This window comes from Saccostrea echinata, unplaced genomic scaffold, assembly GCF_033153115.1.
Source record: "Saccostrea echinata isolate AGI-Se365-2 ecotype Australia unplaced genomic scaffold, CSIRO_AGI_Sech_v1 ptg000012l, whole genome shotgun sequence".
NCBI lineage: Eukaryota > Metazoa > Mollusca > Bivalvia > Ostreida > Ostreidae > Saccostrea > Saccostrea echinata.
In genome coordinates this window covers 18,507,273-18,531,190 of record NW_026889761.1, presented here as the reverse complement: position 1 = coordinate 18,531,190, position 23,918 = coordinate 18,507,273, and the positions used below count along the sequence as shown (strand labels likewise).

Below are 23,918 nucleotides of genomic sequence, written 5' to 3'. Positions count from 1 at the left end.
CATGGGGGTAGGGTGGGACCATAATGGGCAATCAAAGTTTTACATAGGAATATATAGGGGAAAAAAGTGCTGATGAAAAACAGCAGGAGCGAAGTGACTCGGGTGAGCTTTGTGACTCATGGGCCTCTTGTCATACATCTTTTAAGAGTTTGAAATACTTTCAAACTAAAAATAGATTATTTCAGTTAACCAATATATTTTTTTATTATCATCATTAGGAGCTTAGTAATGTTTTTATTATGAGGAAATGTTGACCAAATCATTATTTACGTGGGCACCGTTGGTTAACTGCATATCTAATTTTTACTCTCCTCAAAATTTATTTTCTCCATAAAGGCATATACTGGTCACTAGTTTGATTTTGAGGACACTTTGTATTTTGGGTTTTTATTCATGTCCTGCAAGACTATCATTGCTCAAAGGTCTGGAATTTATCTGGAATTTTCTCAAACAAAAACACATATATTGACTCAAAAATGTGCATATTAAAATTCAGATTTCATTAATTTATACTTTGATCTAAGAGTAAATTGCTCTAGCTAACTTCAAAGTAAGGATTTATTAAATCAGGTCTGTTTACTCAATGGTACAACTAAATATATATCCTGCCGCATCAAAATTGAAATAGATTTTAAGGAATCTTTAGTCTTTAAATCTATAGGCACATTGAATGATAGAAAGAAGTTAAAAGAAGAATAATTTTCATATTTATTTCATTTTCATTCAAATGATATACATTATTCATATATTTTTTTTAAAAATTGCCAGCAATTTGAAATTTTACCAACAAGTTATGCATGATAGATAGGTAGCTATAAATGATGAAAAAAAACACAGAAATTGCATTTACCCCAATAGATCAGCACAGAAATCATGATACACAACAAACAAATTCTCACAACAAACACATTGTGGAATGAATGTGGATTTCATATCTGTGTCTTTCAGTGGGAACAAATTCCTACATACAACAAAACATCCGATGTGTAGAAATCAGAAATATACACAGTGATTTGGGAGTAAATGTTTGATGTCATTTTGTAGTGCATCTAAACAGCTGATTTTTAACAATTAATTAAGCTACAAAGCTTAATTAGCAATGTGTTAAAATGATCGAGATGTGGATTTCTCTGTCCGTGATGGATGGAATCGTAAAACATGATTGAAAAATGTTCATATACATGTCTGAATTAGATTAACAAGGCCAGTACTAAGAATTATGAAACATGTTAAGGAATTTAAATGGTGAATCGACTTCTGGTAAAAAAGATTAATACTGATAATTCTGAGATCCTTTGTTAATTAGCATGATTTTTTAAAATATGTATAACTATTCAAAAATGAAAACTTGTGCAGGAGGTAAAAGCAGGAATTTGTAATCAAAATCAAAAAGAGATGGTGAATTTTAAGTAGAAAGTCATGATTAGTTATAAACAGGAGAAGGTTTGTACATATTGATATATTTTTAAGGCCAGCATAGTACATGGTAACAATAAATGGGGTTTTGACTAGAAATAATTTACATAGAATTAATGGCATATCACAGCACAACCACTTAACAAGCACCTGACAATGGGAGGTAACTCTAACACCAAGGAAATATCCAAGTTCTCTGAATAGCTAGTATTCTGAGTTTCATCCCATTTAAAGAGGCTTGCTCTGGGCACAATTTACACAAAATAAATAATAATAAATTAGTGCACATTGGAATATTTACAAACAAAAACATTAATTCTATAAATACTGCTACAACTAGGTCAGTTCTATAACCACAATTGTAATTATTGTGCAAGAACGTAAACTGTGATAAAATGGAACAAAATATTAAGTGATTCATCAATAACTTATACACTCCATAATTTTTAGGGTAAATTATTCAGTTCTTGTTATGTGCCAGAGGCTTTATTTAATTTTTTGTGTATGTTGTGAATCGGCATCGAATTAAGGGACTGCTAATGAACAAAAAGACCTAGGGCAGAAAAGCTCATTAATCGAATGATGTAAAGGCACCAGAATTTGGTGGCTTTGTCACGCAATAACCATGTTTAATCGCGGGATACAAGAGCCCTTATGTCTTATCAATGCAATGATATTGATTTCTATGTCAAATTCAAAACAATCACTTTTTCCACTTTTTAAACCTGGTGTTGAGTCATCAGGGAATTGGAAAAAAATCTCTTTATCCACCTAGAGATGAAACTCATTGATGCCAGTCATAAAATATTTGTGCTCTATTGTTGTCATTCAGAAGAGATTTCTTTCTTTGATGCAGTTTTTGATATGCCGTAACTTAAAGTACATGGTGTGAGAGAAAATGTGTCAAAATGGAGAGCTGATTTTTTTTTTGTATATGTACAATGTAGTATATAAATATGTAATAAAAATATATTGCACAATATGTGTTTTTCATAGATACACATCAGATGTATATTGCACCATTAAATCCTCCATGTGTGCGTGCCATTATAATCTTGTTATCACAGATCAAGTTTAGAAACAAAAGTAAAATGCAGTCTATTTCTGCGGTCACTGTAAGGTGAAGTGAAGCTGGAGTCCTGTCCACTTGAAAATCTTAGTCTCAGCTGAGGTCTGTGGACAGACATTTGTCATTAATTGTTTGCTGAATAAACACCAATTTCTTGCTTCATCAGCTCACAGCAAAATTTCATGCCAGTAAATTCAGCAATTGCCGGGCACAGATCTCCTTTGGTTCTTGCCGCTGGACTTTGAATGCCTGCTTCTGGGGCTTGAGAGGGGAATTTAATTACAGCGAAGTTTGATTGTTTAGTCATGAATTAGTGAACTCTTCTTACTGACACCCTCAGCAGTCAATATAATTATAGAAATTGTCACTGGACACGTTACTATTGCGGAATTCCGTGCTATTTCTGTAGGCTGGGTTTTGGACCTCTATGAATCTGTTCTTGTCCATTCGTCTTCTTCTCTCTTTCCACCATTTTATCCCCAGAAGGATTAGAAGGACAAACAAAATAAAACTCAGGGTCCCAATCACACCTCCAATAATGGCCACTGAAAAAAACAAGATTAAAAAAACATTTAACTTTCAATATCTTTAAAGAATAGCAGTATCCAACATCTAAAAAAGTTTTTAGACAACGCTGTTTGTTGTACTTGTATGCCATTAAGGTTCAAGTTATCAAAAAAGAAAATGTAAGTTTGTTTTTGATTTCTAGAGGCTTTTGTCAGCATAGTGAAGGTTGCCTTACCAAAGGGTAGTTTATTTTCCTCAGTCTGCATTCTGACAGTATCAGTCCTGGTCATGGGAGCAGGGGCCTCTTCATCAAAGACTTCAGAAACTGTAGTGGTTCTTACAACCGGTGAGGCGGTGGTGGTTGTCAGAAGTGGTGGATCAGCTGTAAAACAAAATAGCCATTAATTATTAACAAAGATGAGGAATAAATTATCTCACACCAGTACCTCATCATTCCACTAATAGGATTTTCACACATGAAAGTCAATTGAAGGGAGGACTTAATTTTTCAAATATGGTTATCGGCGAAAATGAACTGTGAATTATTCAGTTCATTAGCAGTGATGGAGGGGAGTTTGGACTGCCTGAGATTACACACCTTCGTAATACAGCCAGAATCCCTTGTGATTTTCGATCCCGTTTGACATAAGCTGTATGAAGAGCTCGTCCCACATGATGGATATAGGCTCGTTGGCACGACGGGCACACAGAGTGACGCTGCGTGACTTGTCCCTGGCATATAGGTAGTCCATACACTGTATGGAGCCATTAGTTTCCAGGTCCATGTCGATCACAAAAAGTCTGATGTTTTGGTTGGGTTTCACATAGATTCTGGCAGAGCAGTCCAGATTAGATGGGTAGTTGTTAGGGTAGCCAGGGCTGGCTAAATACCCGGATTGGTCCCTCAGATCCTCAACATTACAAATACTTCTGGTCATGTATGCTGAAATTTCAAAAAAAAAAGTAAGCATAAGAAATGTTTATTATATTTATTTAAGGAATTTTTGTAATGCATACTTTTGAAGGCCGTATTAAAGTTTTTTTAGATTTTGACGATTCCAACTGCAAGATGTGAAATACAACATGTATTTTGTGTATTTTTTCACGTCATTTCATAATAATTGAATGATGATTTTTAAATCCATTGGAGATTGACATTTTAATATATGAAATTTTACTCTTCATATCAAATTGCAATAATTGAATAATTAATTTGCTGTGCATTATAAGTATAAAAACAATTTCTGACATTATAACAAAGAAAACAAGTAATTATTTGTTCTGATTTACTGTACACAAACTACGGAGTCCTTAGACCACACCATAGAATTCAGTTATTACATACATCTACCATAATATACTGTGATACTTAATATCTATGTATTAGTCATATTCAGTGCATTCCCACCGATATAAGTATTTTACCACATAGAACAGACAATGCTGGCGGATCTGGTCCCATTGTTAATTCTATACACTTATTGACATAGGCAATCTTCCCTGAGGAGGTTGACAAGCAGGCATGGGAAATATCCACAGGGGCATTGAATTAAAAAATTAATGGTATTGATTAATTATTGTGCTTGATATTAGAATTTGTTAATCAGTTTTATCTATCAGGGGTTGGGTCCAATGTCATTCAAGGCCCCCAATGGACAAGGCTAAAAACAGTGATCTGTCGGCCGTTTTTGGACCGTATGCGTGGGAATTGGCGATGAGAACTTTAACTGCTTTTTTAAGGAACCAGTGAGCCAATTCTAGTATCATCAGATTTTTGGCATGTCATAAAAAATCAGTTTGTGAAAGATTTAAATGACATTGTTAATGCCTTAGATATGATCAAAGTTCAGTATTTGTTAAATTTAAAATTTTACAAAAATTTTAATTGATTTTGTCCACATAATTTTAGGGATTTTTAAAAGAATTAATTTTTCTCATTATTTGAATTCCTTTATTTGTGTTTAAATGAAAATCACAAATTATAAAGTATTCAGAAAAAGAAGGTATGCATTGAGTGAAGTTGTGAAAAATATTCAATTATTTGAGAAAATTTTGAGTTTTTATATTAGCCACAGCTGGTCATATTCCATAAAAATTGAGAAAAAACAAACTTTGAAGATAACATTACTCCCGAACTCAATAAACTCGGGGCTGATTACGATTGTGAAATCCAATAGAGTGGACTATGAGGCAATTTATTGAATAAATTTATTGTCCCAAAGTACAAGAGCATATACACCGTAATCCTTTGATTTTATTCACTGCATTGCAAAAGGTGATTTAATTTTGACACCTGCTGTTTCAAACTAGTGGCTCAGTGAAATAATGCAATTAGAATTTAGGTCTTTGTCAGTTGTGCTGGTTGCCTTGGGGACATCTGTTGCTGTGTGCTGGATACGCCTGATTGGGGGCCTCCATCTGCAGATGGAGACGGTGACAGATGGGGGACCATGACAAAAATGGAGGGAAAACAGAGACAGCTGTTTGATGACAATTTTTTTTCTCACTCTTAGTTACTAGCCAAATTCAAAAAAAATTTTTTTTAAGTGGTTAAATTTAACTAATTCTTTTTTATTTGTTATTGCAAAAATGTTATTAAAAAAAAAAAAAACAAGCAAAAATACTTTCAATTAGTAAACAGTTCTTTTAAAATTGAAAGGTTTTTTTTTTTTTTTAAATTTTGCCTGTGTGAGTGTATTTTTTTTATTATGGCGAAATGAATCATGATGTTAATTTTGTTCAGTTGAAGTTTTAAAAAGTTCTATTTCCATATGCTTATATGTTGCTATATAACTGCATGTGGAACAAATTCAAGTTGTGCATGAAATATAGCAAAGTTTTTTTGTAGCATATGCTGTTGCACTTCTGACCTGAGTGTAGAAATCTGGATTTAATGCAATAATGGGTCAGAAGAAGTGAAAAGAGCACATTATTAGAAGTTTAAGTATCCTGTTTGGCTGCAGATACCTAATAATGATCTAAACTGGACCCCCACCCCGAGGCCTGGCAGCTCACTCGAGCATCATCGTTAGCAGAAAGTTAGCTGCATAGACAAGAATGATGAATTAGACATAAAAAGAGTTCCTGAAGAATGCCAAAACCTAACACAAAGACTGTGCCGGTTATTGTACGATCTGGGAGAGTGTAATTGAGGTTAGGCCCTGATCAGAAGCTACAAACAAGACATGCTCAAATAATTGTTTTTATAGCAGGTTTGAAGTTTTGTCTTGGCAAGAATGAATTAAATGGGAAATGTTATGAATTCTAAGATGGAAATTTTACAGCTTAAATGTATTCAATGGTCTGAAAATGAAAAAAAAATGATAAAGATTTTGTTTGTTATCGAGTCTACAGGTATTTTTATAAAGCAACTTTAAAGTTTAATGGGCTTAAAAAGATTTATTTCAAAAGTTTACATAGATTATAGAAAGCAAACAAGGACATTTTTCACTGAAATGCTATGCTTTCAAACTTTCTAATGATTAAGATCTGCTTTAAAAAAGTATATCAATTTCAGGTGCAGGATTGAACAATGCTAGATTTAATTATTGATTCACCTGCGGAACAGTTTTAAGAAGTGTTCAGTGCTCATTACTTCGCACACAAAATGATCGCAAGATCGATTGGCGTGATATTCCTCTGCCGTAAGAAATTATCACAAGGTGTCAGTTATCTGTGTTGTTAAATTTTCTGGAGTTTTATGAAGATTGAGTTTTAAATTGAGTAAAGAGCTTGAGAAGAAAATGAAATTATTTAGGGTGAGCAACTTTAATTCTGGAAGGGGAGGGGCGGGGAGAAGTGTAAAAATTCCCTGCTGTTAAGCTGAGCTTCTTTAACACATTTGCTCCCTAAAACTAGCTAATAATCTATCTCACTTCATGTAGGATTTAATAACTTGTAAATAACATGTGCTACTCAAAGAGTGCATCAAATCAAGCATAAGTTAGATGAAAGCAAAGGTTCCATTTTATCTCAACGGCTTTCATTTCTGTTTCTCGGGATGCGTAATGTGTGGATTTTTACCTGGAACACATTCGTAGTCTACTTGGAAGTAGGTACTCTCTTGCTGGCAAGACGGAATCTTCCGACCAAACCCTCCGCTGGGGAGGTTGATGCTGCAGGTCTCTTTCCCCACACAGGGGTAGTTCTCGTGCTCCATATAGATGCAGTCACCGGGGGCGAAGGAACACCTCCCCTCACTGTTGTACCCAAAGAAAACCTTGTGTATTCTCAGCATCGTCCGCGGAGAACACTGAATGTCGATTTTGTTAGCTCGAGAGAAGCAGGCACTTGCTGAACTGATTTCACCTGTCATAAAGAAATAAAACTAGGTTCATTTTGATAAAAAAGATTCTGTATATAACTCATCAAATGTTGAAAAATATGCAGGAATGAACTTAGGCACTTTAATGCACTTGTTTCTTTTTCTTTCTATCATGTAGGACTTGTTAAAAGAAAGACACTTATAATTTTGAAAGTTAAGTTTTTATTGCTTTGGGTTTTTGAACCGGGTGGAAAGTTTTAATTTTCAGTTAACAAACAACAGTCCATATTTTTGCCCTGTTCCTTATCTCTTAGCTAAGAAGTATTATGTGTATAATATTTGAAGTAGTGTATATATTATGACACATTATTGTTGATCTTGTAAATTTAATTGATATGATGTTTAAGAACTTTAAAGTTTGTTGTTTTTAGGCTACTTAATTCTTTGTGTATGTGAATTCCCTATCATAATATTTAATTCTCACAAGCTTCAGATGTCTTTCATGGTTATACAAGTTCACGGTTTACAAAAGAAGGGCATTATCTTTAGATATAGGCAGTTCTTGACATTGTCCCCTTTTCTGATAATAAACAGTACATGACAATAATACTCTGATTAACTGATTAAAACGTCTAGAAAAATAAAGTACATTCAAATTTTTAAAACTAAGACATAAATAGGAAGATTTTCTCACCAAAATGTCTAACATTTGCCTACATTTTCTGTAGTAAAATAATGTAGTAATATTGAATATGAATATATTCCCAAAGTTCACTTAATTAGGACCAACACATTCTCTCATTAAGCCAACACATTTCTAGTGCTGAATATGTTGTATGTCATGCTAAAATTCATTGTTATTTATGCTGTCTGTGAGCAATCAATATTAACCTTGACAGTTTCTGGGTTCTATTGTTATGTGATGTTTTATGATAACCAAATCATAAAAACTAACAAATATTTCTGAGGTATTGCTAAATTTTGGTACTTTCTGATTCCTCGCTATTTTTTAAAATTATAAATTGTTCATAAAAAAGTAAAGAAAAAGTAAAAAAAAAAAAACAAAAAGAAAAACAAAAATTTGATAAGTTTATCAGAAAGCCTTTACCTGAAAAATAAGATAAAATTTAAATTTTCTTACCTGTAACAAGGTCTAGTAAGCTGATGATGAAAATTACAATGGGGATGATGATATTGGATGCCATTTCTTTGGATTCTAAACTGACACTAAATCACTCAAAACTGTCTACCTATAGAAACAAAAAAGTCCAAACTAAAAAGACTCTTCTACGTAAGGTGCTATCTGGTCAACTTATAAAGCTATCTGTTGTCCTGTTCCATCTGTCTTCTGAATTTATACCCAAGAGTCCAAGACACAGCTGAATGGGTACAAATTGATTATCTAATTAATTCCACTCTTCAAAAATAAAATAGTGGTCCTACATTTTCATGCAGTTTTCATCAAGTGGTTCTAACATCAAAAGCTCTGAGCCGTCACTGGGTCTGACAAGAGAGGGAGGAGCTAAGACAAGGGGCTTTTGTACCAAACACGCGTAAAAAAGTGCGCCACACTTCCCTCCTGCTTTTGAAATATTTGAATAATTGATTAAGTCTTCTATTCTTCCCTACAGAAAATGTTTTCCATCTGTCAGAGTATTTTTAGCCGAGTCTTTTGATTTGGAGATCTGTTGCTTTTTGCCTGAGTTCCTGTTGTCAGTCTGAGGAAGGGGGAGGGGCTAAGATAGGGCTCCTGTAAGTTACCTGTGTAAGATAATCACCTGGCCACGCGACCAGCTGTCATGGTAGAGTGATTCCCCATATAGACTCTACACCACAACAAAGGAGCAGACGTGTGCCGATAATTATAGTCAGCTAGAGCCGTTAAAATACTTAAAGAAGAGCATTATACTCCTGGCACATGTTGATCCTCAAGACACCATGTGGCTTGCAATTTCCAAAATCTTGGCCAATCAAAACTTGGAGACACCACTGAACAAAAGAAATGGCGCGTGGCCATTGTGCACCTGACATTAGGTATGACCCTGTTTAATCAGAAATTTGTGTTCAAAGAGGATATCAGTTTATAAATGGGCCATCTGAAGATAAACCCTCCTAGTCTCACCTGTCGCAGAAACTGGTCATCAACAGTTGGTAAACTGTGGAACTATTCTACAGCTGTGATAGAAAACCCTCATATTACCGTTAGGGAGGGTACATAAGCTGGTGTGGTCTATATAATGCATCCATTTGTTAACAGCCCCTATTATTGATCCACAAATGAGTTATAATATTTAACACAACATCTGCACCATGTGAAGGCCTTCAGATAGTTTTGAAAAAAAAAATCAAAACAGTCACTGAAAAATACATAATGAGCAAAAAGGTTAATGTACTTTGTTGAAAGATAATATTTTTCAATCAATAGATGAAAAAGTATGGAATTTATGTTAACCAAGTTAAGATATGATTCATTAAGAAATTTTAATAGATTGCATAAACTAGATGAACTGAAACAAAGAATTTATTGCCAGAAGCAAAGCATAGAATGAAACCTGACACAAAATCAAATCCCTGGAATCAATATAAGAGGATGGCTTATAATCGGGGCCCAGAGTTAAACTGTGGCAGTTGGTATAAAACATGAAATGTTACGTTTGTATGATTGATAGGTCACAAATTCAGTTTTAGTGACTGTTTTCAAGATTGACAATACTGTACTTGAGATCTATGTTACAACCGTTACATTTACTTGGATAAGAATCAGATTGAGTTGAGTTTTGTTTTTTTTTTTTTGCACCAATGCCTGAATAAAATGAATCTTTTTTGTGAGTGTCTACACCAAAAATCTGCCATCCCACACCTGCTGTTTTACTAAGCATCCATAATTATTCTTTTGTTCCGTCAAGTTGAAAGATGAAGCCAATGACACCTGTACTACCAAGGTCATGGTTTTTACGTTTTTCCCGCTCGTGCATGCCACGATTTTGTGGTAGCATGCATCAACCAGCCTTATTCAGCAGAGAGTCAAATCACAGTATCACTGTATAACAAGTCGTGTCATATACATATCTAAATTATTAATGGTTAAATAGTATTGTGTGCCACAATGAAACTTGGGTATATGTGTCTTTTATTCATGCATAGCATTTTCCATAAATTAATAATGTTCAAAATTAAGTCAATTATATTGGCCAGAAATGTAATATACCTGATGTATTAATATTTTTAGACTTCAAAAACATAAATTACATGGAAATTTTACAGTTTTAAAAACATTTTTTTAATAGAATATATTTATACATTTTAATTGAAAACTTTTAAATACTATTCAGAAGATTCTGAATTTCCATTATAATATCCATTTAACAATCAACATTTTTAGATAAATTGGTCATAGTTTTTTTTAAGAATATCAGTGGAATTCGGGATCAGTGTAATTAATTGATGAATGTCAAAGCTGGTGATCTTTAATTAATTACTTTATGAATATAAGTATATAAAATGATATTATATACATGTGTAAGACACAGGATAGGTTTGACCTATTGTCCAGGAACACATATTGGTTTCCATGTTCATTGTAATTTCTGTCATATTTTGCGATATTGCCTTCACAACAGATTGCCACAGATAAAGGTAGATAAGGTGTCCGTTTCAGCCATTCCTTTGTTTTCTGTTCGGTTCTTATCTTTTGGACAAAGGACAGTCACTGATAACAATAGGGACGCGTGGCAAATTTACGCCAAACCAAACAATATTCCACCAATACAAGGTTATTAAATCATAACAAACTGATTATATTGGCTGCTGATTGCTTTATAAAAATTCATAACCTCCGTACTCAATAGCCAAGCTCTTTTGTTTAGGTTTGTTTTAATGGGTATTTTGTAACAAATTTATTTGGAGAATTGTATTTATTAGCTTTGCAAGTATGCCCACCCTACATAGGTTTTTTTTATTATTATAAAGTTGTAGATCAATTGATTGATCAAATGACATAAAAATGCATATTCTACATGTATTAAAACATCAAGACAATTATTCATTCCTGAAATAAAGAATATAAATATTTGAAAATGAATTTTAAGAATCTGCGTTTGCCTGCAGGTGTCATTCTCTTTGTAATGTTTCTCTTAATTAAATACTGCAACTTAAAGAACTCAAGCATTGTGAAGTTAGCAGATAGTGCACATAAACCCCCCTTAATGTTACACAAACCCCCTCCATACTATATTGATCCCTTTGGAAAAGCTTTAAATAAATCTTTAAATATTTGCTGGAATTATTGACACTTTTATTTGGTGATTGGAGCATTGATTTTTGTTACGAGACCATTTATTTGTTTAGTGTATTCTCTCATTGTTACAATCTGCAAAGAAGGAACTCAATTAGAGCTCCCAGGAAAATGTTGATAAATATTAAATTAATGGACATTTGACCAATTTACTAGAATTTTTGGGCATGTTTGAGAAATTAGAAGCCAGCTTGATTGGGTAGTTTCCTGGTGTTTAGGACAAGTTTGAGAAATTGGAATTGAGCTTGATTGGGTAGTTCCTAGAATTTTGTTCACAGAAGATTTACAGTGGCACTCTGAGATCATATCAAAGTTTTTAAACAGACCTTGCCAGGGTAGACTAGGTGATTCGAAGGTTTCTGCAGACTCCCTTTAGTTTTGTTGCTCTGAGTCAAATAATAGCTGGATGATTGATTTTCAGGAAGATTTTGCGGATTTTCTGGTCGTTTATTGCATCATGTGTGATTTTTCTTCACACCTGCAAATTTCATTGAGAGGAAGTAAGGCTACATTGATCATTAGAAATGTTCTATAAAGAGAGCTATCCCGTCTGGTATTGTTGATGAAAGTTTATGCGTTCTATAGATACAAAGGAACTGATTCATATACACAATATGTAGGGTTCTAAATTATATATCCTTTCCCAAGAACTCTTTTCCTAATTTTAGGAGTTCTGTTTTTATAGTTTTTCATGGATTTGCTACGTCATTTTTCAGTTCACTGTAATTAAAGAAACTTTTTTTGAAGTAAAAATAATCCAGACATAATAATTTTAACTTTTTGACTGTCAAGGTCAAATAAGGCATCTGAGGATTTCAAGGACACTTTTTTAATTTAAAAGGTGCAGGAAAATTCAAACCGAGTAGAATTTAAATATAACCCTCCATACCAATTAATACATAATGAAATGTTGAAGGTTAATTAACATTATGCATTTATAATCACATGATATAGAATTTTGTAAGGAACACGGTTGGCCTGCACATTATTTGTGTATGACATATATATTTATAATTTCTGTATCACAGTTCTCCTAACAGTGAATTTACTCTCTCTTCTGTTAGGAATCATGTATATTCATGCCATCTAAGAATCGAGGATAATTATTTCCTTATTCTCAACCATTTATAAATAAAATAATGTTACTGTCTTTTCCTGAACTGAATATTAAATACTGTAATAGATAAAGCGATGAAAGCTTGAATCTCTAGTAACAATTACTTTCCGATTTTAATCGATGTCAGTATATGTAAGCAAATGCTTCTGATGACCCTTTGACCTGTAATTAATTGGATGATGGCTATAATTACTAGAGGCTGTGCCCCGTGACCTTGATGTATGGTTTTTGTCCTGGAGCGGACTCTCATATAAACAGAGATTGTTTACACAGGCTACCCCTGTTTCTAATTATTAGCTCGTTATGTGAACTCAGTTGACATATTAAGATGTCCTCCAATGAGAAGAAAAAATTTTTATGTCCTTCAGAATAAAAAAAAAGATTGTGAATATGAAAATCTCCTGTATCCTGCTGTGTGTAAGAAAATTTATTCAGTTTTATTGAATATATATTTATGGAAAATAAATTAATGCTGCATTGAGTCAATTTATTTAAAATTTTAAATGCATTTGATGTCTATCATATTTAAATTGTCAAGAGTAAAGTGAGAATTTGTGCTATATTGTGGAGAAAGATTGATATAATTGTATCAGTAGGTTCCCAATTGTTAGATTGGCTGTTGTTATCCGATTTAACACAGTTTAAGGGTAGATGTAGCCCCCTGTAACATTTGTTCAGAGTGTTGTTATCTGATTAACACAGTTTAGTGGTAGATGTAGCCCCCTGTAACGCAGCCCTGTTATTGGGTGTAAGGTGTGTGTGTCTGATTTCGCTGGAAATGGGACAGTTTGACCACGTTTGATGTTGAGGACCTTGCCATTGATCTGTGAAGTGGACAATTGGAGAATGACCTGGTCATTTAATCAGATTGTCACATTGACCGACAATGTCCACCTGTCACTGCTTCATGCTTCCCCAGTCTCGTTGTATAAGGATCCTCCAATCAAATGTCTACGTCAATTGTCCAGAAGACAGTCTGCTCTATTAGGTTCTTGATGAATTCATTCAGACATGGATTAAGTGGAGACAAAAAAAAAAAAAAATACAGTAATGATGAATATTTAAATTTAAAAAAAAAAATCTTAACAGCTAGTGTGAGTCAAAAGAATTTGTAAATGATAGATATTTAATTTTTTTAAGTTTTATTTTCCAATTAATACACACAACTCATCTGGCAAAAAAATGAGCATATTTCAACATGCAGACTTAATTATATTCATTATGCAGTTAATTAAAAGAGATATAATTTAAGACTTCTTGGTCAAAGGTCAAGATTACTGATAAAATTACACTCTAGGGCCCTGGGTGACATTGTCAGGTTTCTTTCTTTTTTTTTTTTGGTTTATTTTCTGTTGCCAACTGCAACATGGCAAGTCTTACCCAATTCCTGGAAATACTTGGCAATGTAGATTGCCTTTGTTTACAATATAGACCCAAAGAATGCCAAATAGTGTGGTACTCTGGTTGAGATAGTGCACTCTGTAGTAGGTTTTTGACATAGATATGAGTCCCAGTATCTAGATCACAGGGCATATTTACTGTTACAGAGAATTAGGATACTTGGCAGTCAGCTGTCAACTTGTTTAACTATTCCAGATATTTTTACTTAGCATTATGGCCCTTGTGTAATCCATGCACAGAAAGTTAGATGTTTTTCTTTGAATAAAGGATGCTAATTTTAAAGAATAAAATCACTCTGTATATGGAAAAAAAAAACTTTAAAAAGTATATAGCTCCTAATGATGGCCAATTTTTTATCCTACTTCTCTGGAATCTTGTACTGAGAACAATTAATCCTGACTCCATTCTCATTTTAAATGCAGAATTTCAAATCTAATTGTTCCTTCAAGCATAGTGGTAAGAATGGTAAGAACAAAAATTTCAGTATCCTCATTGGATGATGTCTTTTGTGGTTATAGCTTCCTAGAGTACACAAATTTGGCATTAAATTAAAGAAGGTAGAGGTAGGAGTGATTGATTGTATGGTGTTTGAGGTCCTGTTGAAGAATTTTTCACTCGTATAGAGACATCACCACATACTGGTGAAGGGCTTCAATTTAGACCCTTGGCAAAGGGACAGTTGCTACCTATTTTTTATCAATTTTGGTCAGTTGCAACTGGGGTTGGAACCCACAACCTTCTGATCACGGAGAGAGCATCTTACTGACTGAGCTACCTTTGGTGTGATTGAAGTGTCTCTCATCTGAGATAAACTTCTTACGAACAGTTGTGCTTATTAAACCCTTGATAATGTTTTTAAATACATCTACATAATAGTTATTCTGAAGTGTCGTTGCAAACGCTACTGCTGAATTGAAAGTAAAACTATAAAAAAGAAAGACAAGCTAACTTAAAGTTACCATCTGTTTGGATGCCATTTATCAGTAGCAGTAAACTAAAAAAAATCAAGTTATATATACAGGTGCATATACCCTATATAAGTGACAATCTTTCCACATATTATTATATGCTTACCTGAGCCATTAACTAAAGGCTCAAATTGAGCTTTTCTTATCAAAGATTGTCCATCCATCTGTCTGTCCATTTATAATTCTGTTCATCCATCTTTTGTAAGTGTTTTACATTTTTGACTAATTTTCAAGAACCATGTACTGGGCCAATTTCAAACAAACTTGGCACAAAGTATTTTAATTTTAGGAAGAATAAGGTATCTATGTGAAAGCCATGACCCATGGGCCTCTTGTTTTCATTGGCAAACAAGAGTGAAAATAAGAGAATTTTAGAGTTAAAATCTTCAAGCAAGCTAATAAGATGAAATATGTATCTGTAGCTTCTATAGATAAATAAAACATTGATGCATTGAGCTTATTTCTGATGCTAAAAGCACAATTCAGATACCCATCTATTCATTTACATTGGAGTGCATTTTGTAGAATTTGTGCATGCATTACATCTGTAGAATTTTTGCAAATAGATAGAATCACAGTGTGCCACTATGATTAAGACGTAGCACAGTCTATTCCATTCCATCCCCTAAGACAAATCATTTATTACATTAATTCGTATCTATCTGACTATAACATTTCATAGTTATTTGAATTGAAATTGAAAAAGATAAGTTTTATTAAAGTTTCTGATATTTTTAAATTTTGGTGCTAAACAGAGTTAGTAGTGCATTAAGACATATTACCTCTGTGGCTGAGCTTGGATCATTCCCGCAGGTAATTGCAGTGTTATCCAATTAACAGACATAACATCTCACACATTAAACTAGGAGCCGGACCATATCACACCCAAAAATCAATTCTTATTACTGCTCATTTTTGAAAATATAGTGGATTAGCTCTAAATCAATGCAGTGTAAATAATAGGATATAATGCGTTTGATTGTCCTAGCTTTTGTTGGTTAAACTCGGCACTAATTTGTTATGAGTGTGTGACATTGATTTGTGGACATGATCGTGATTGAACCCAGTGCGATATTTTTGCCTCCTGTTGCCAGTCCTTATGAATAGCCATATTTTAATCATGCGATATATTATGTCACTGAATCAGAGGCTTTATAAAATATGACAATTTTTATTGATATTTGTAAATTTTATAGCTCTGATTTGCATATAAATGTCTTCTTGAATCCACTTTTCAGAGCATTTGAATATGAAACAGAAATGAAAATGTCATTTGAATTAATTTGAAGTCCATAAATATCTATTGTAATATTTCATTTGTATATACCTATCTGTCCTGATATCATAAAAATCACATGAAATCTTATAAGTTTTAAGATACAGTCAATCCTCATTATATCAAACTTATTGGGACCAAGAAAAATACTTAAAGATATCCCAAGGTTCAAGATATCGAGGTTTAAATAAAATAAGAAAATAGTAGTTGGGACTTTCAAATCACTTCACTTCGAGATATTGTAGTTTTAGATACCAAAGTTCAACTAACTGTATCTTTTTATTTGTTTTATCTTTAAAATTTTTCTTCATAAAGACTTCAGACTTAGTGTATATCATTCATAAATGATGGGGACTTAAATAAATGTGATGAATTCAAGAAAAGAGACATGTGTTAATTTTAAATTTCACTGAGACTTGAACAGTATAACTACTGAAGATACAGATTGCAAGTTAAAGAACACTAGCTATATCTATCAGGGGTTATTAGGTGTCAACATTGTTTGACATAATATGGGTCAATTTAGGAAGGTTGGAGTGTTGAAGTGTTCATTCTAGTCATTAAGATTTCATTATAAATTTTCTTTAAATTAAAAAATACTTTAAATTTAGGATATATATATTATAGAGATTAATATTTTTGTGTGGGATCTATACAAAGAAGAGATTATAACCATATAAATATTGTGTTCCAATTACGAAAGAAAAAAAACACCAACAAACACACACTTGTTAAAAGCTATATCATAAATCACATTAAGTGAAAGTTGTAAAACAGATAAAACTTATGCATATATGAAATTCCATTCTTTATCAAAATTATGGTTTTAATTTCTACCAATTATACTCCGTTGCTTGGCTCCCTAAGAGTTTGCCATCAGAGGGATTTACTCAGTATATATACTTCAATCTTTACATAGATGCGTGTTTGATGATAAATAAACACTGATTTTCTTCAAACAATTTGGCCACATTGGATACAAGCTTTGTATCAGGTAGCTGATATTAAGCATGTTATTTTATGAGATAAACTTGCTTATTGATAGCAATACGTAGAAATGCCATATTTTCAAAATATTTAGAAATTAAGACCAGCGGAACAGGTTTCCTGAGCAGAGGTAGCATATTGTGGTAAATATGGCAGACTGGGAATCCAGCTGAGCTTCAAATTGTTATTATAGCAGAAAATCTGACATATGCCTCAAAAACATTGTTCTTGTAATGATAGTCAGGTAAAGTATTCTGGTTATAGATCACGAAATTCAGCCAAAGCTTGATGTTATAAACTTGCAAGGACTTGGGGTGGGGGGAAGGGGGAGAAGGGGGGCAGATTAATTTGAAGGTTCAAAATAATAAATTTAATTCAGATTCTCTTTTCTTATTTTGACAGGACACCACTCACTTTGACACATCTGTGGTGTAAAATATATCAGTCCAAGAGTTGGGAGAGGTTAACATAATAAAATGGTCAAAAGACTCTCTCATCATTTTCTCTAGATTTATAAGCACTTTTTAGAGTAGAAGTATACCTTACCTTTCTAAAACTATTCATTATCCTCCACCCAGGTGAATTAATCAGTGCAATTTAGTAACCAATACTGAACCGGATGACCACAGGTAATGGTATAATGACTTCCAGAATCTTGGAGGATTTCAACATCTTATTAACCACCAATGCCAAGACAACTTGTTGGTTCTGTGTAATTTTCTGAGGCTGACGAACTTTGATCTATCAAAATAATTAAACAAGACGCCACCTTGATATTCCTCTGATTAGTGTATAGTGCCTCCTCTATTGTTTATTAACAGACTTATTGCTGATTAAAGGTGTAATCCTGGATTAAGGCTTTATGTACAGATTCCAAAGCATTAAGATGCATATTTCAGTCTTCTTTCATGTTGTTTGTTTGTTATCTTTGTGGTAGAGGATAAAATTGCATCCAAAAACAGCATAAAAATTTCTTGTACAGCACCTTTGGATAAACATTTATTACAAGCAATGAACTTGTATCAAACCAAAAATAAAAAAAGTTGAAGCAGGAAATTTATCTGATATGGAACTAATGGTTTGTTTTCAATGAAAACTTTGAATTAGTCTTTGATGGTCATTATAGGGTAACCACAAATCAAGCCACTGGATGTTCTCACATTTCATTATTGACTGATGGTGGATTTGAGACCAGGAAAATTCACTTTTTGATCAATTCAGGGATTAATTTTACCAGAACTTGGGTCTACAGCAAAATCTCCTTTTACAATTATTTTATTTCTTAACAATATTTACTTCTGATTTTTATGTTAATAAGAAGAACCCAATCATACATTATATTATGTGGGCATTTTCTCATAGATAAATGCTGTAAATCACTTTTTATTTGTGAGAACTTTATATTTGTTTAATTACACAAGTCCATCAGCTCACGAAAATTTCATTCTCGCATATATTTTTGTTATTAAAGATTATATACAGCAATAACCAACATTCACGAAAATTTTTTCTGTCTTATAAATCTTGTAATAAATGACTTTCTTGCGAAATTAAGGTGTCACAAAAATATGGTGTAGAGTAATGGGTGAGGTTTGAGGAGCATAAAGATTTGGGTCTTAGTAATGCAAGTTCTTTCATTAAACAGGGCACTGAAGAGCAAACCTTGATATTAAACAAAAAGTCTGAAAATGCTATGTAAAGAACTTGTTTTGCTCACATTTTGTTGAAATATGCTGAGAGTGACATAAAACAGCACAGAATCAATCACTCTTATTCAGTATCATCAGATACTCAGTGTATTGGATAATTTTATGTATGTATTTAACTTTTTGTAGAATATAATATAATTATATTCTTTCATAAAAAAGATAAAAAGTTATTTTCATGTAAGTGTTAAGATAAATTCAGAAGAAATAGGGACATATTCAAGATAAAAGAATTGCATGCATTTAGAATATCTTGTCAGATTAAATATCTGAAAGTGCAAGCATTAAATTTCAATTCAAAAAATGCACAGCACGAAGATCACTCGTTATCAGAAATTCCTTGAAATAATTGGAAAACTTATCTGAAAATTTTAGACATGCATGCGTAATGGATTGCAAAGAGAGAGTTTTGTTGAAATGATTATCTACTTGGATGATAACCCATATTGTGTGATGAATCCATTGTCTGACTCCGAAGGGACAGAGAAGTTCCTCCAAGACAGGAATTTTTTTTACTGTTAGGGTTTTTTAAGGGGGGATTGATGATCTTGCTGACTGGAAGTTGGAAAAGATTTAATTAGCTTTTGAGGACCACTTTGTGAAATGTGTCTGGATGTGCTTCTATAATCTTCACTGCTTTGTGTTTTTTTTTAAAGAATTCATTAGAGTTCTGCAGTAAATTTGCAATTTGCCATCTTTCGTTGATCCTTATCCAACAAAAAATCTGTCTCTCATAATCTTGTTATAATTTACTGGATGGTTGGTTATTATTGGTTCCATATTGTTAAAAGTTCAGGCTCTCAACCCCAGATGATAGGCATTGAAATCCCACGTTTTGATGTATGCATCCTTCATGTGTGCATCCAAAAAAATGTAATATTTTTCAACATCAGAAAAAAAAAATATGAAGACAGACACCATCATTTAGAAAAAGAGGTAGAAAAAATAATCAGTTATATTGATAAGCCTGCATAAAACAATGTAATCTATTTTAGAATTTCGGTTGATAGATTTAACCTGCAAAATAGTGAGGAAGAAAGCTATTTCTCCTTCGCATCATCAGATGTAAGGTAGAGACAGGCGGGTTGAATAGTTTATACTCATCAATCAGTGGAAATTAAAAAAAAAATAAGGAGAGAATCGGGGGAGAAGTGTAAAAAAGTCACGGGGATGTCAGCCATGTCTCGTAAAGCATGACACGTGAAGGATGGAACAGCAGAGGGGCAACAATCCTGGGGGGGAAAAAAAAAAAAAAACCTAAAAGAAAGGAACAGAGATAGAGGAAATTCAGATTTCTTAACCAGAATCTGATATTTTATTATTGCCAAAACCAAAGATTAATTCAATCATTTTCCTCTTTACGCAAATGCCAACATTTGGAAATTATGTTAACATTTTCCCAAAGAATCTATAATGCCTCTAACTTGACTTGTTAGAGGGATACAAACTTTACAAATTGATACATTTTCTTAGAAGAGTCTTAATTCATAAGAACTTTCCCCATTCATTTGATTTATTATTATTTTTCATTTCCTACCTTGTACATTTATAAGTGATTATTTGAGATTTATAGTAATGAGTCTATTTTAGATATGTTTTATTAATTAAAGGCAACACATAGTGAGGTTGCCAACTCTAATTTTCCAGCTCCTGGAGAATGTAGATTCTGATTACCTTGACCTTTCATCACAAAGATATATCTGTAGATTTGATGGCATCAAATGTAAACTTAGATATAAATCTTGAAGACATTATCTAGATTATAAAAAAGGAATTTGTTTCTAGAAGAATGTAACATATATAATGGTTAATCTGAGTAAGAATGAAAAGTAAGAATTTCACGGCCGCCTGACAGAAATGACACTCAGAGTTATTACACAATTAGTTACAGAGACGTGGAGAAAAGTCAGCTGACAAACAGCTGATTCCAATGGCAGTAATTGTATTGCAGTTGCCAATGATGCAGTGGCCTTTTTCCAAATCACAGATAACACAAACAGACAGACAATACAAGTGAAAACATGCTAGACAGGAGTTGATTGCACTTAATCTTATAATGACTTGGAAAGCTGGTAGAAAAATATTAACATGCACAAAATAATTGACAGAATACAAATTGGTGCTCCAAATTACAAACAAAATAAACTCTGTCCAAAAACAGACTGAACCATAAAATGAACGGGTCATCAGAACATAACTGTCTTTCAGTGGAGGCAGAATACTCTGCACACGAACCAGATGTTAAATTTGGTTAATTTTTGTATTCTTAACAAAGTGAAGATAGCAGAAACATATTACTGCCTTGTTTTATGATTTCTTACAAATAGCAGTACCAGGAGCCAAAAGTAAAAATTCGGCAAAGCCAATTACAGAAATGATGAAACAAGTCGGACTTACTGTGTATCAGTAGATTCTTTTATCTTTTGTGGATGTAAGGCTTCTTGCCAGACTAACTGCCCACTGAGAGGAGGATCAGAGGGCGACATCAAAAGGAGGGGTGTCAGCACGTGTGGGTACCGTTGTCACCACCTGAGGTGCCGCCAAAGAAGATACAGAAGTCACTCACAATATTGCGGGAATAATGACAGACAAAAGCACAGCAGGATGGTCAATTAATGTTGTACAAAAGGCTTTGGTCAATACGTACAGATATAGGCTCTGGTCAATACGTGCAGAAGGCCCTGGTCAATACGTACAGAAGGCACTGGTCAGTACGTGCAGAAGGCTCTGGTCAATACGTGCAGAGGCCCTGGTCAATACATACAGAAGGCGCTGGTCAGTACATGCAGAAGGCTCTGGTCAACCAGGGCAGAAATAGAAGTGGTCCGAGTCCCTGTTGTAAGTACACATACCCAGGAGGAGAAATTTTATGGCTTCTTTTTAAAGTTACAGCATCAATAACATCAGCTCCAAGAATGGCCCAGCAAAGCAATTAGTTTCTTGTAAAGAGGTAATTGCAGTTTTAGAACTTTTTCAATGTAGCTCACCTGAAGGTCACTGAAATGTCTAAAACATCTCTCTCTCTCTCTGCACTCCAGAGTTTGAGTGTTTCTTAATAAGCTATCAAGTGTTTCACAACTTTTTAACTAGAAAAGATAACTGCTGTGTTGATAGAATTCGGCTGTAATTTTTCTGTTTTGGTTTACACATGGAGTTAGGTAATGATGAATGTTTGCACCTGAATCAGTTATAAACATTTAGGATGAACTTGGAAGTAATTCAAAATGGGGGAACGTAGAGGGGGGAACAGGAATGGAATGGTGCCCAGAATCTTTCAGAGACTGGTCTATGATAGGTGTAATTTGTTGTCACGGATTGACAAACCTTGGTACATAGGAGATACTTATCTCCCACTCATGCTATTAGTAAAATTTGGCAGCCATCATCACTCAAATTTGATGGAGGATTGTAGTCTCCAAGATTTGTGGTAAAACTCTTTGATCACATGTCTTGTTTGTTTCCTTGAAGGTAAAAAGGATTGACTGCCAATTTGTGGCTCATGTAAGAATTAGAGAACATTAGAAGGGAATGTCACTCTTATTTACTTTTAAGTGGGGTGGGCTAATCTATATCGGAAAACTGATCACTTCAAATGCATATTTCAAGCATTAACTTAAAGGTATCACTTTCATTTCAAGTAGAAAAAATTTGAAACATATTATATTAAAGGTTTCTTTTGAGTGAGTTCAATTATAGTTTGATGGTTAAATTGATTTTAATGAGAGCCAAATTCAATGCAAAGTCTTTATATATTTACTTGAATTTATAATCTGATATATGGTTAGTGAATTTGCAATGTCAGAGGATTGGATATCAAATATTCAAAGTTCATTTGTAAATGTTAATTTAGAAAGATCTAATGGAAGAGAAACAAAAGAACATTTAGTTCTTATTCAAAGTAGATAAATGTGTGCAACAGAATATGGAAGGGGATTTATAAAAAAAAAAAAAGTTACATCTTCATTCCATTCATTTCTTCATCTCTATAATTTTTTATAAGTACGTGTATGATATAACTCAGTCAAAAATTTTTAATGAGTTTTACAGGAAAATCAGCAGTAAATAATCTTAGATTTAGCAAAGTAAGATCGAGTCATTTCTGTAGAGGGAAAAATAACAATCCCAATACATGGTTGATTTTTTGGCAGTCCTGCAAAAGACAAGTGTCAAATCTGCACTTAATAAGAAGGTAATTAATAAACAATAACTGGTAACCTTGTAAACTTCTTAGGTGGAGAATAAAAAGAAATGTAAATATTATCCACAATGTCATTCATATTGTATTAAGGTCAGAATTAGTTTATGTTCCGAATTCCATTTTTCACCCCAGTTGTAACTATGGTAGTAAAAATAGTAGAAGCTAATCTGCGTACCTGGCGCGGTTCCAGGTGTTTTGTTTATCTCCGGTGCATAACAATATCAGCAGCAGTGCATCTCATGGCGTAGTGTAAAAGTTGGCATAGAAGGCCGAGTGTGGAATGTGGAATGATTTTATCAGCCTGAATGATGCCACATTAAAACATCATTACTGATGTGTTGGCATTGTGTACACATGTAACAGTCTCATTTGCATATTTGTATGTGAGAAAACTGTCTATTCTGGAATTCTAAGCATCAGCGGCATTTGCATATCCCAGTGCTACAATAGTTTTACTTTTGAGTTTTTGTTTTTTATACAACTTGGATGGTCAACATTTCATAAGAGTAAGTGCCACATGTACATTACATTGATGACCATATCCTATACAGTAAAACCTCATTATCTCAAACTCACTGTGGCCAAGAAAAAAAACTTCAAGATATTCAAGGATTCAAGATATTGAAGTTAAACTAGATGAAATTGGACCTTCATAATCCTTTCAACATATCCATGTTGTTCAAGATTTTAATGCATGAGGTATGGAAGATCATCT

The 23,918-nt window shown here is 33.4% G+C and overlaps 2 protein-coding genes across 5 annotated transcripts in view; one reads left to right on the top strand and one right to left on the bottom strand.

Annotated features, from left to right (window-relative positions):
• Positions 1–23,918, top strand: part of LOC133185475 (activating signal cointegrator 1 complex subunit 3-like) — an 86,858-nt gene that overhangs the window by 51,711 nt on the left and 11,229 nt on the right. The gene's annotated exons all lie outside the window — the stretch shown is intronic.
• LOC133185469 (CUB and sushi domain-containing protein 3-like) lies at positions 696–22,157 on the bottom strand. Of its 4 annotated transcripts, none has more exons than XM_061320707.1 (8): positions 21,653–22,157; positions 21,403–21,534; positions 17,846–18,040; positions 8,398–8,506; positions 7,016–7,300; positions 3,591–3,935; positions 3,228–3,374; positions 696–3,030 (listed from the first exon to the last, which is right to left on the bottom strand). In XM_061320707.1, exons 4-8 carry the CDS (start codon positions 8,459–8,461, stop codon positions 2,822–2,824), a joined length of 1,050 nt encoding a protein of 349 aa, XP_061176691.1. In that variant the 5' UTR covers positions 8,462–8,506; positions 17,846–18,040; positions 21,403–21,534; positions 21,653–22,157; the 3' UTR covers positions 696–2,821. The 4 variants fall into 4 exon arrangements, with proteins under 4 accessions (XP_061176691.1, XP_061176692.1, XP_061176690.1 ...); XM_061320708.1 differs by having other exon boundaries at positions 21,403–21,838; positions 21,993–22,157; XM_061320706.1 differs by lacking the exon at positions 17,846–18,040 and having other exon boundaries at positions 21,403–22,157.

What these genes read in the sequence shown, in the direction of transcription:
- LOC133185469 (XM_061320706.1), bottom strand. Translation starts at nt 8,461, where the DNA reads ATGGCATCCAATATCATCATCCCCATTGTAATTTTCATCATCAGCTTA. An exon ending in CTTACTAGACCTTGTTACAG is followed by an intron (nt 7,301 to 8,397) that starts GTAAGAAAATTT and finishes TCTTTATGACAG; the next exon opens with GTGAAATCAGTTCAGCAAGT. An exon ending in ATTCTGGCTGTATTACGAAG is followed by an intron (nt 3,375 to 3,590) that starts GTGTGTAATCTC and finishes TTTGTTTTACAG; the next exon opens with CTGATCCACCACTTCTGACA.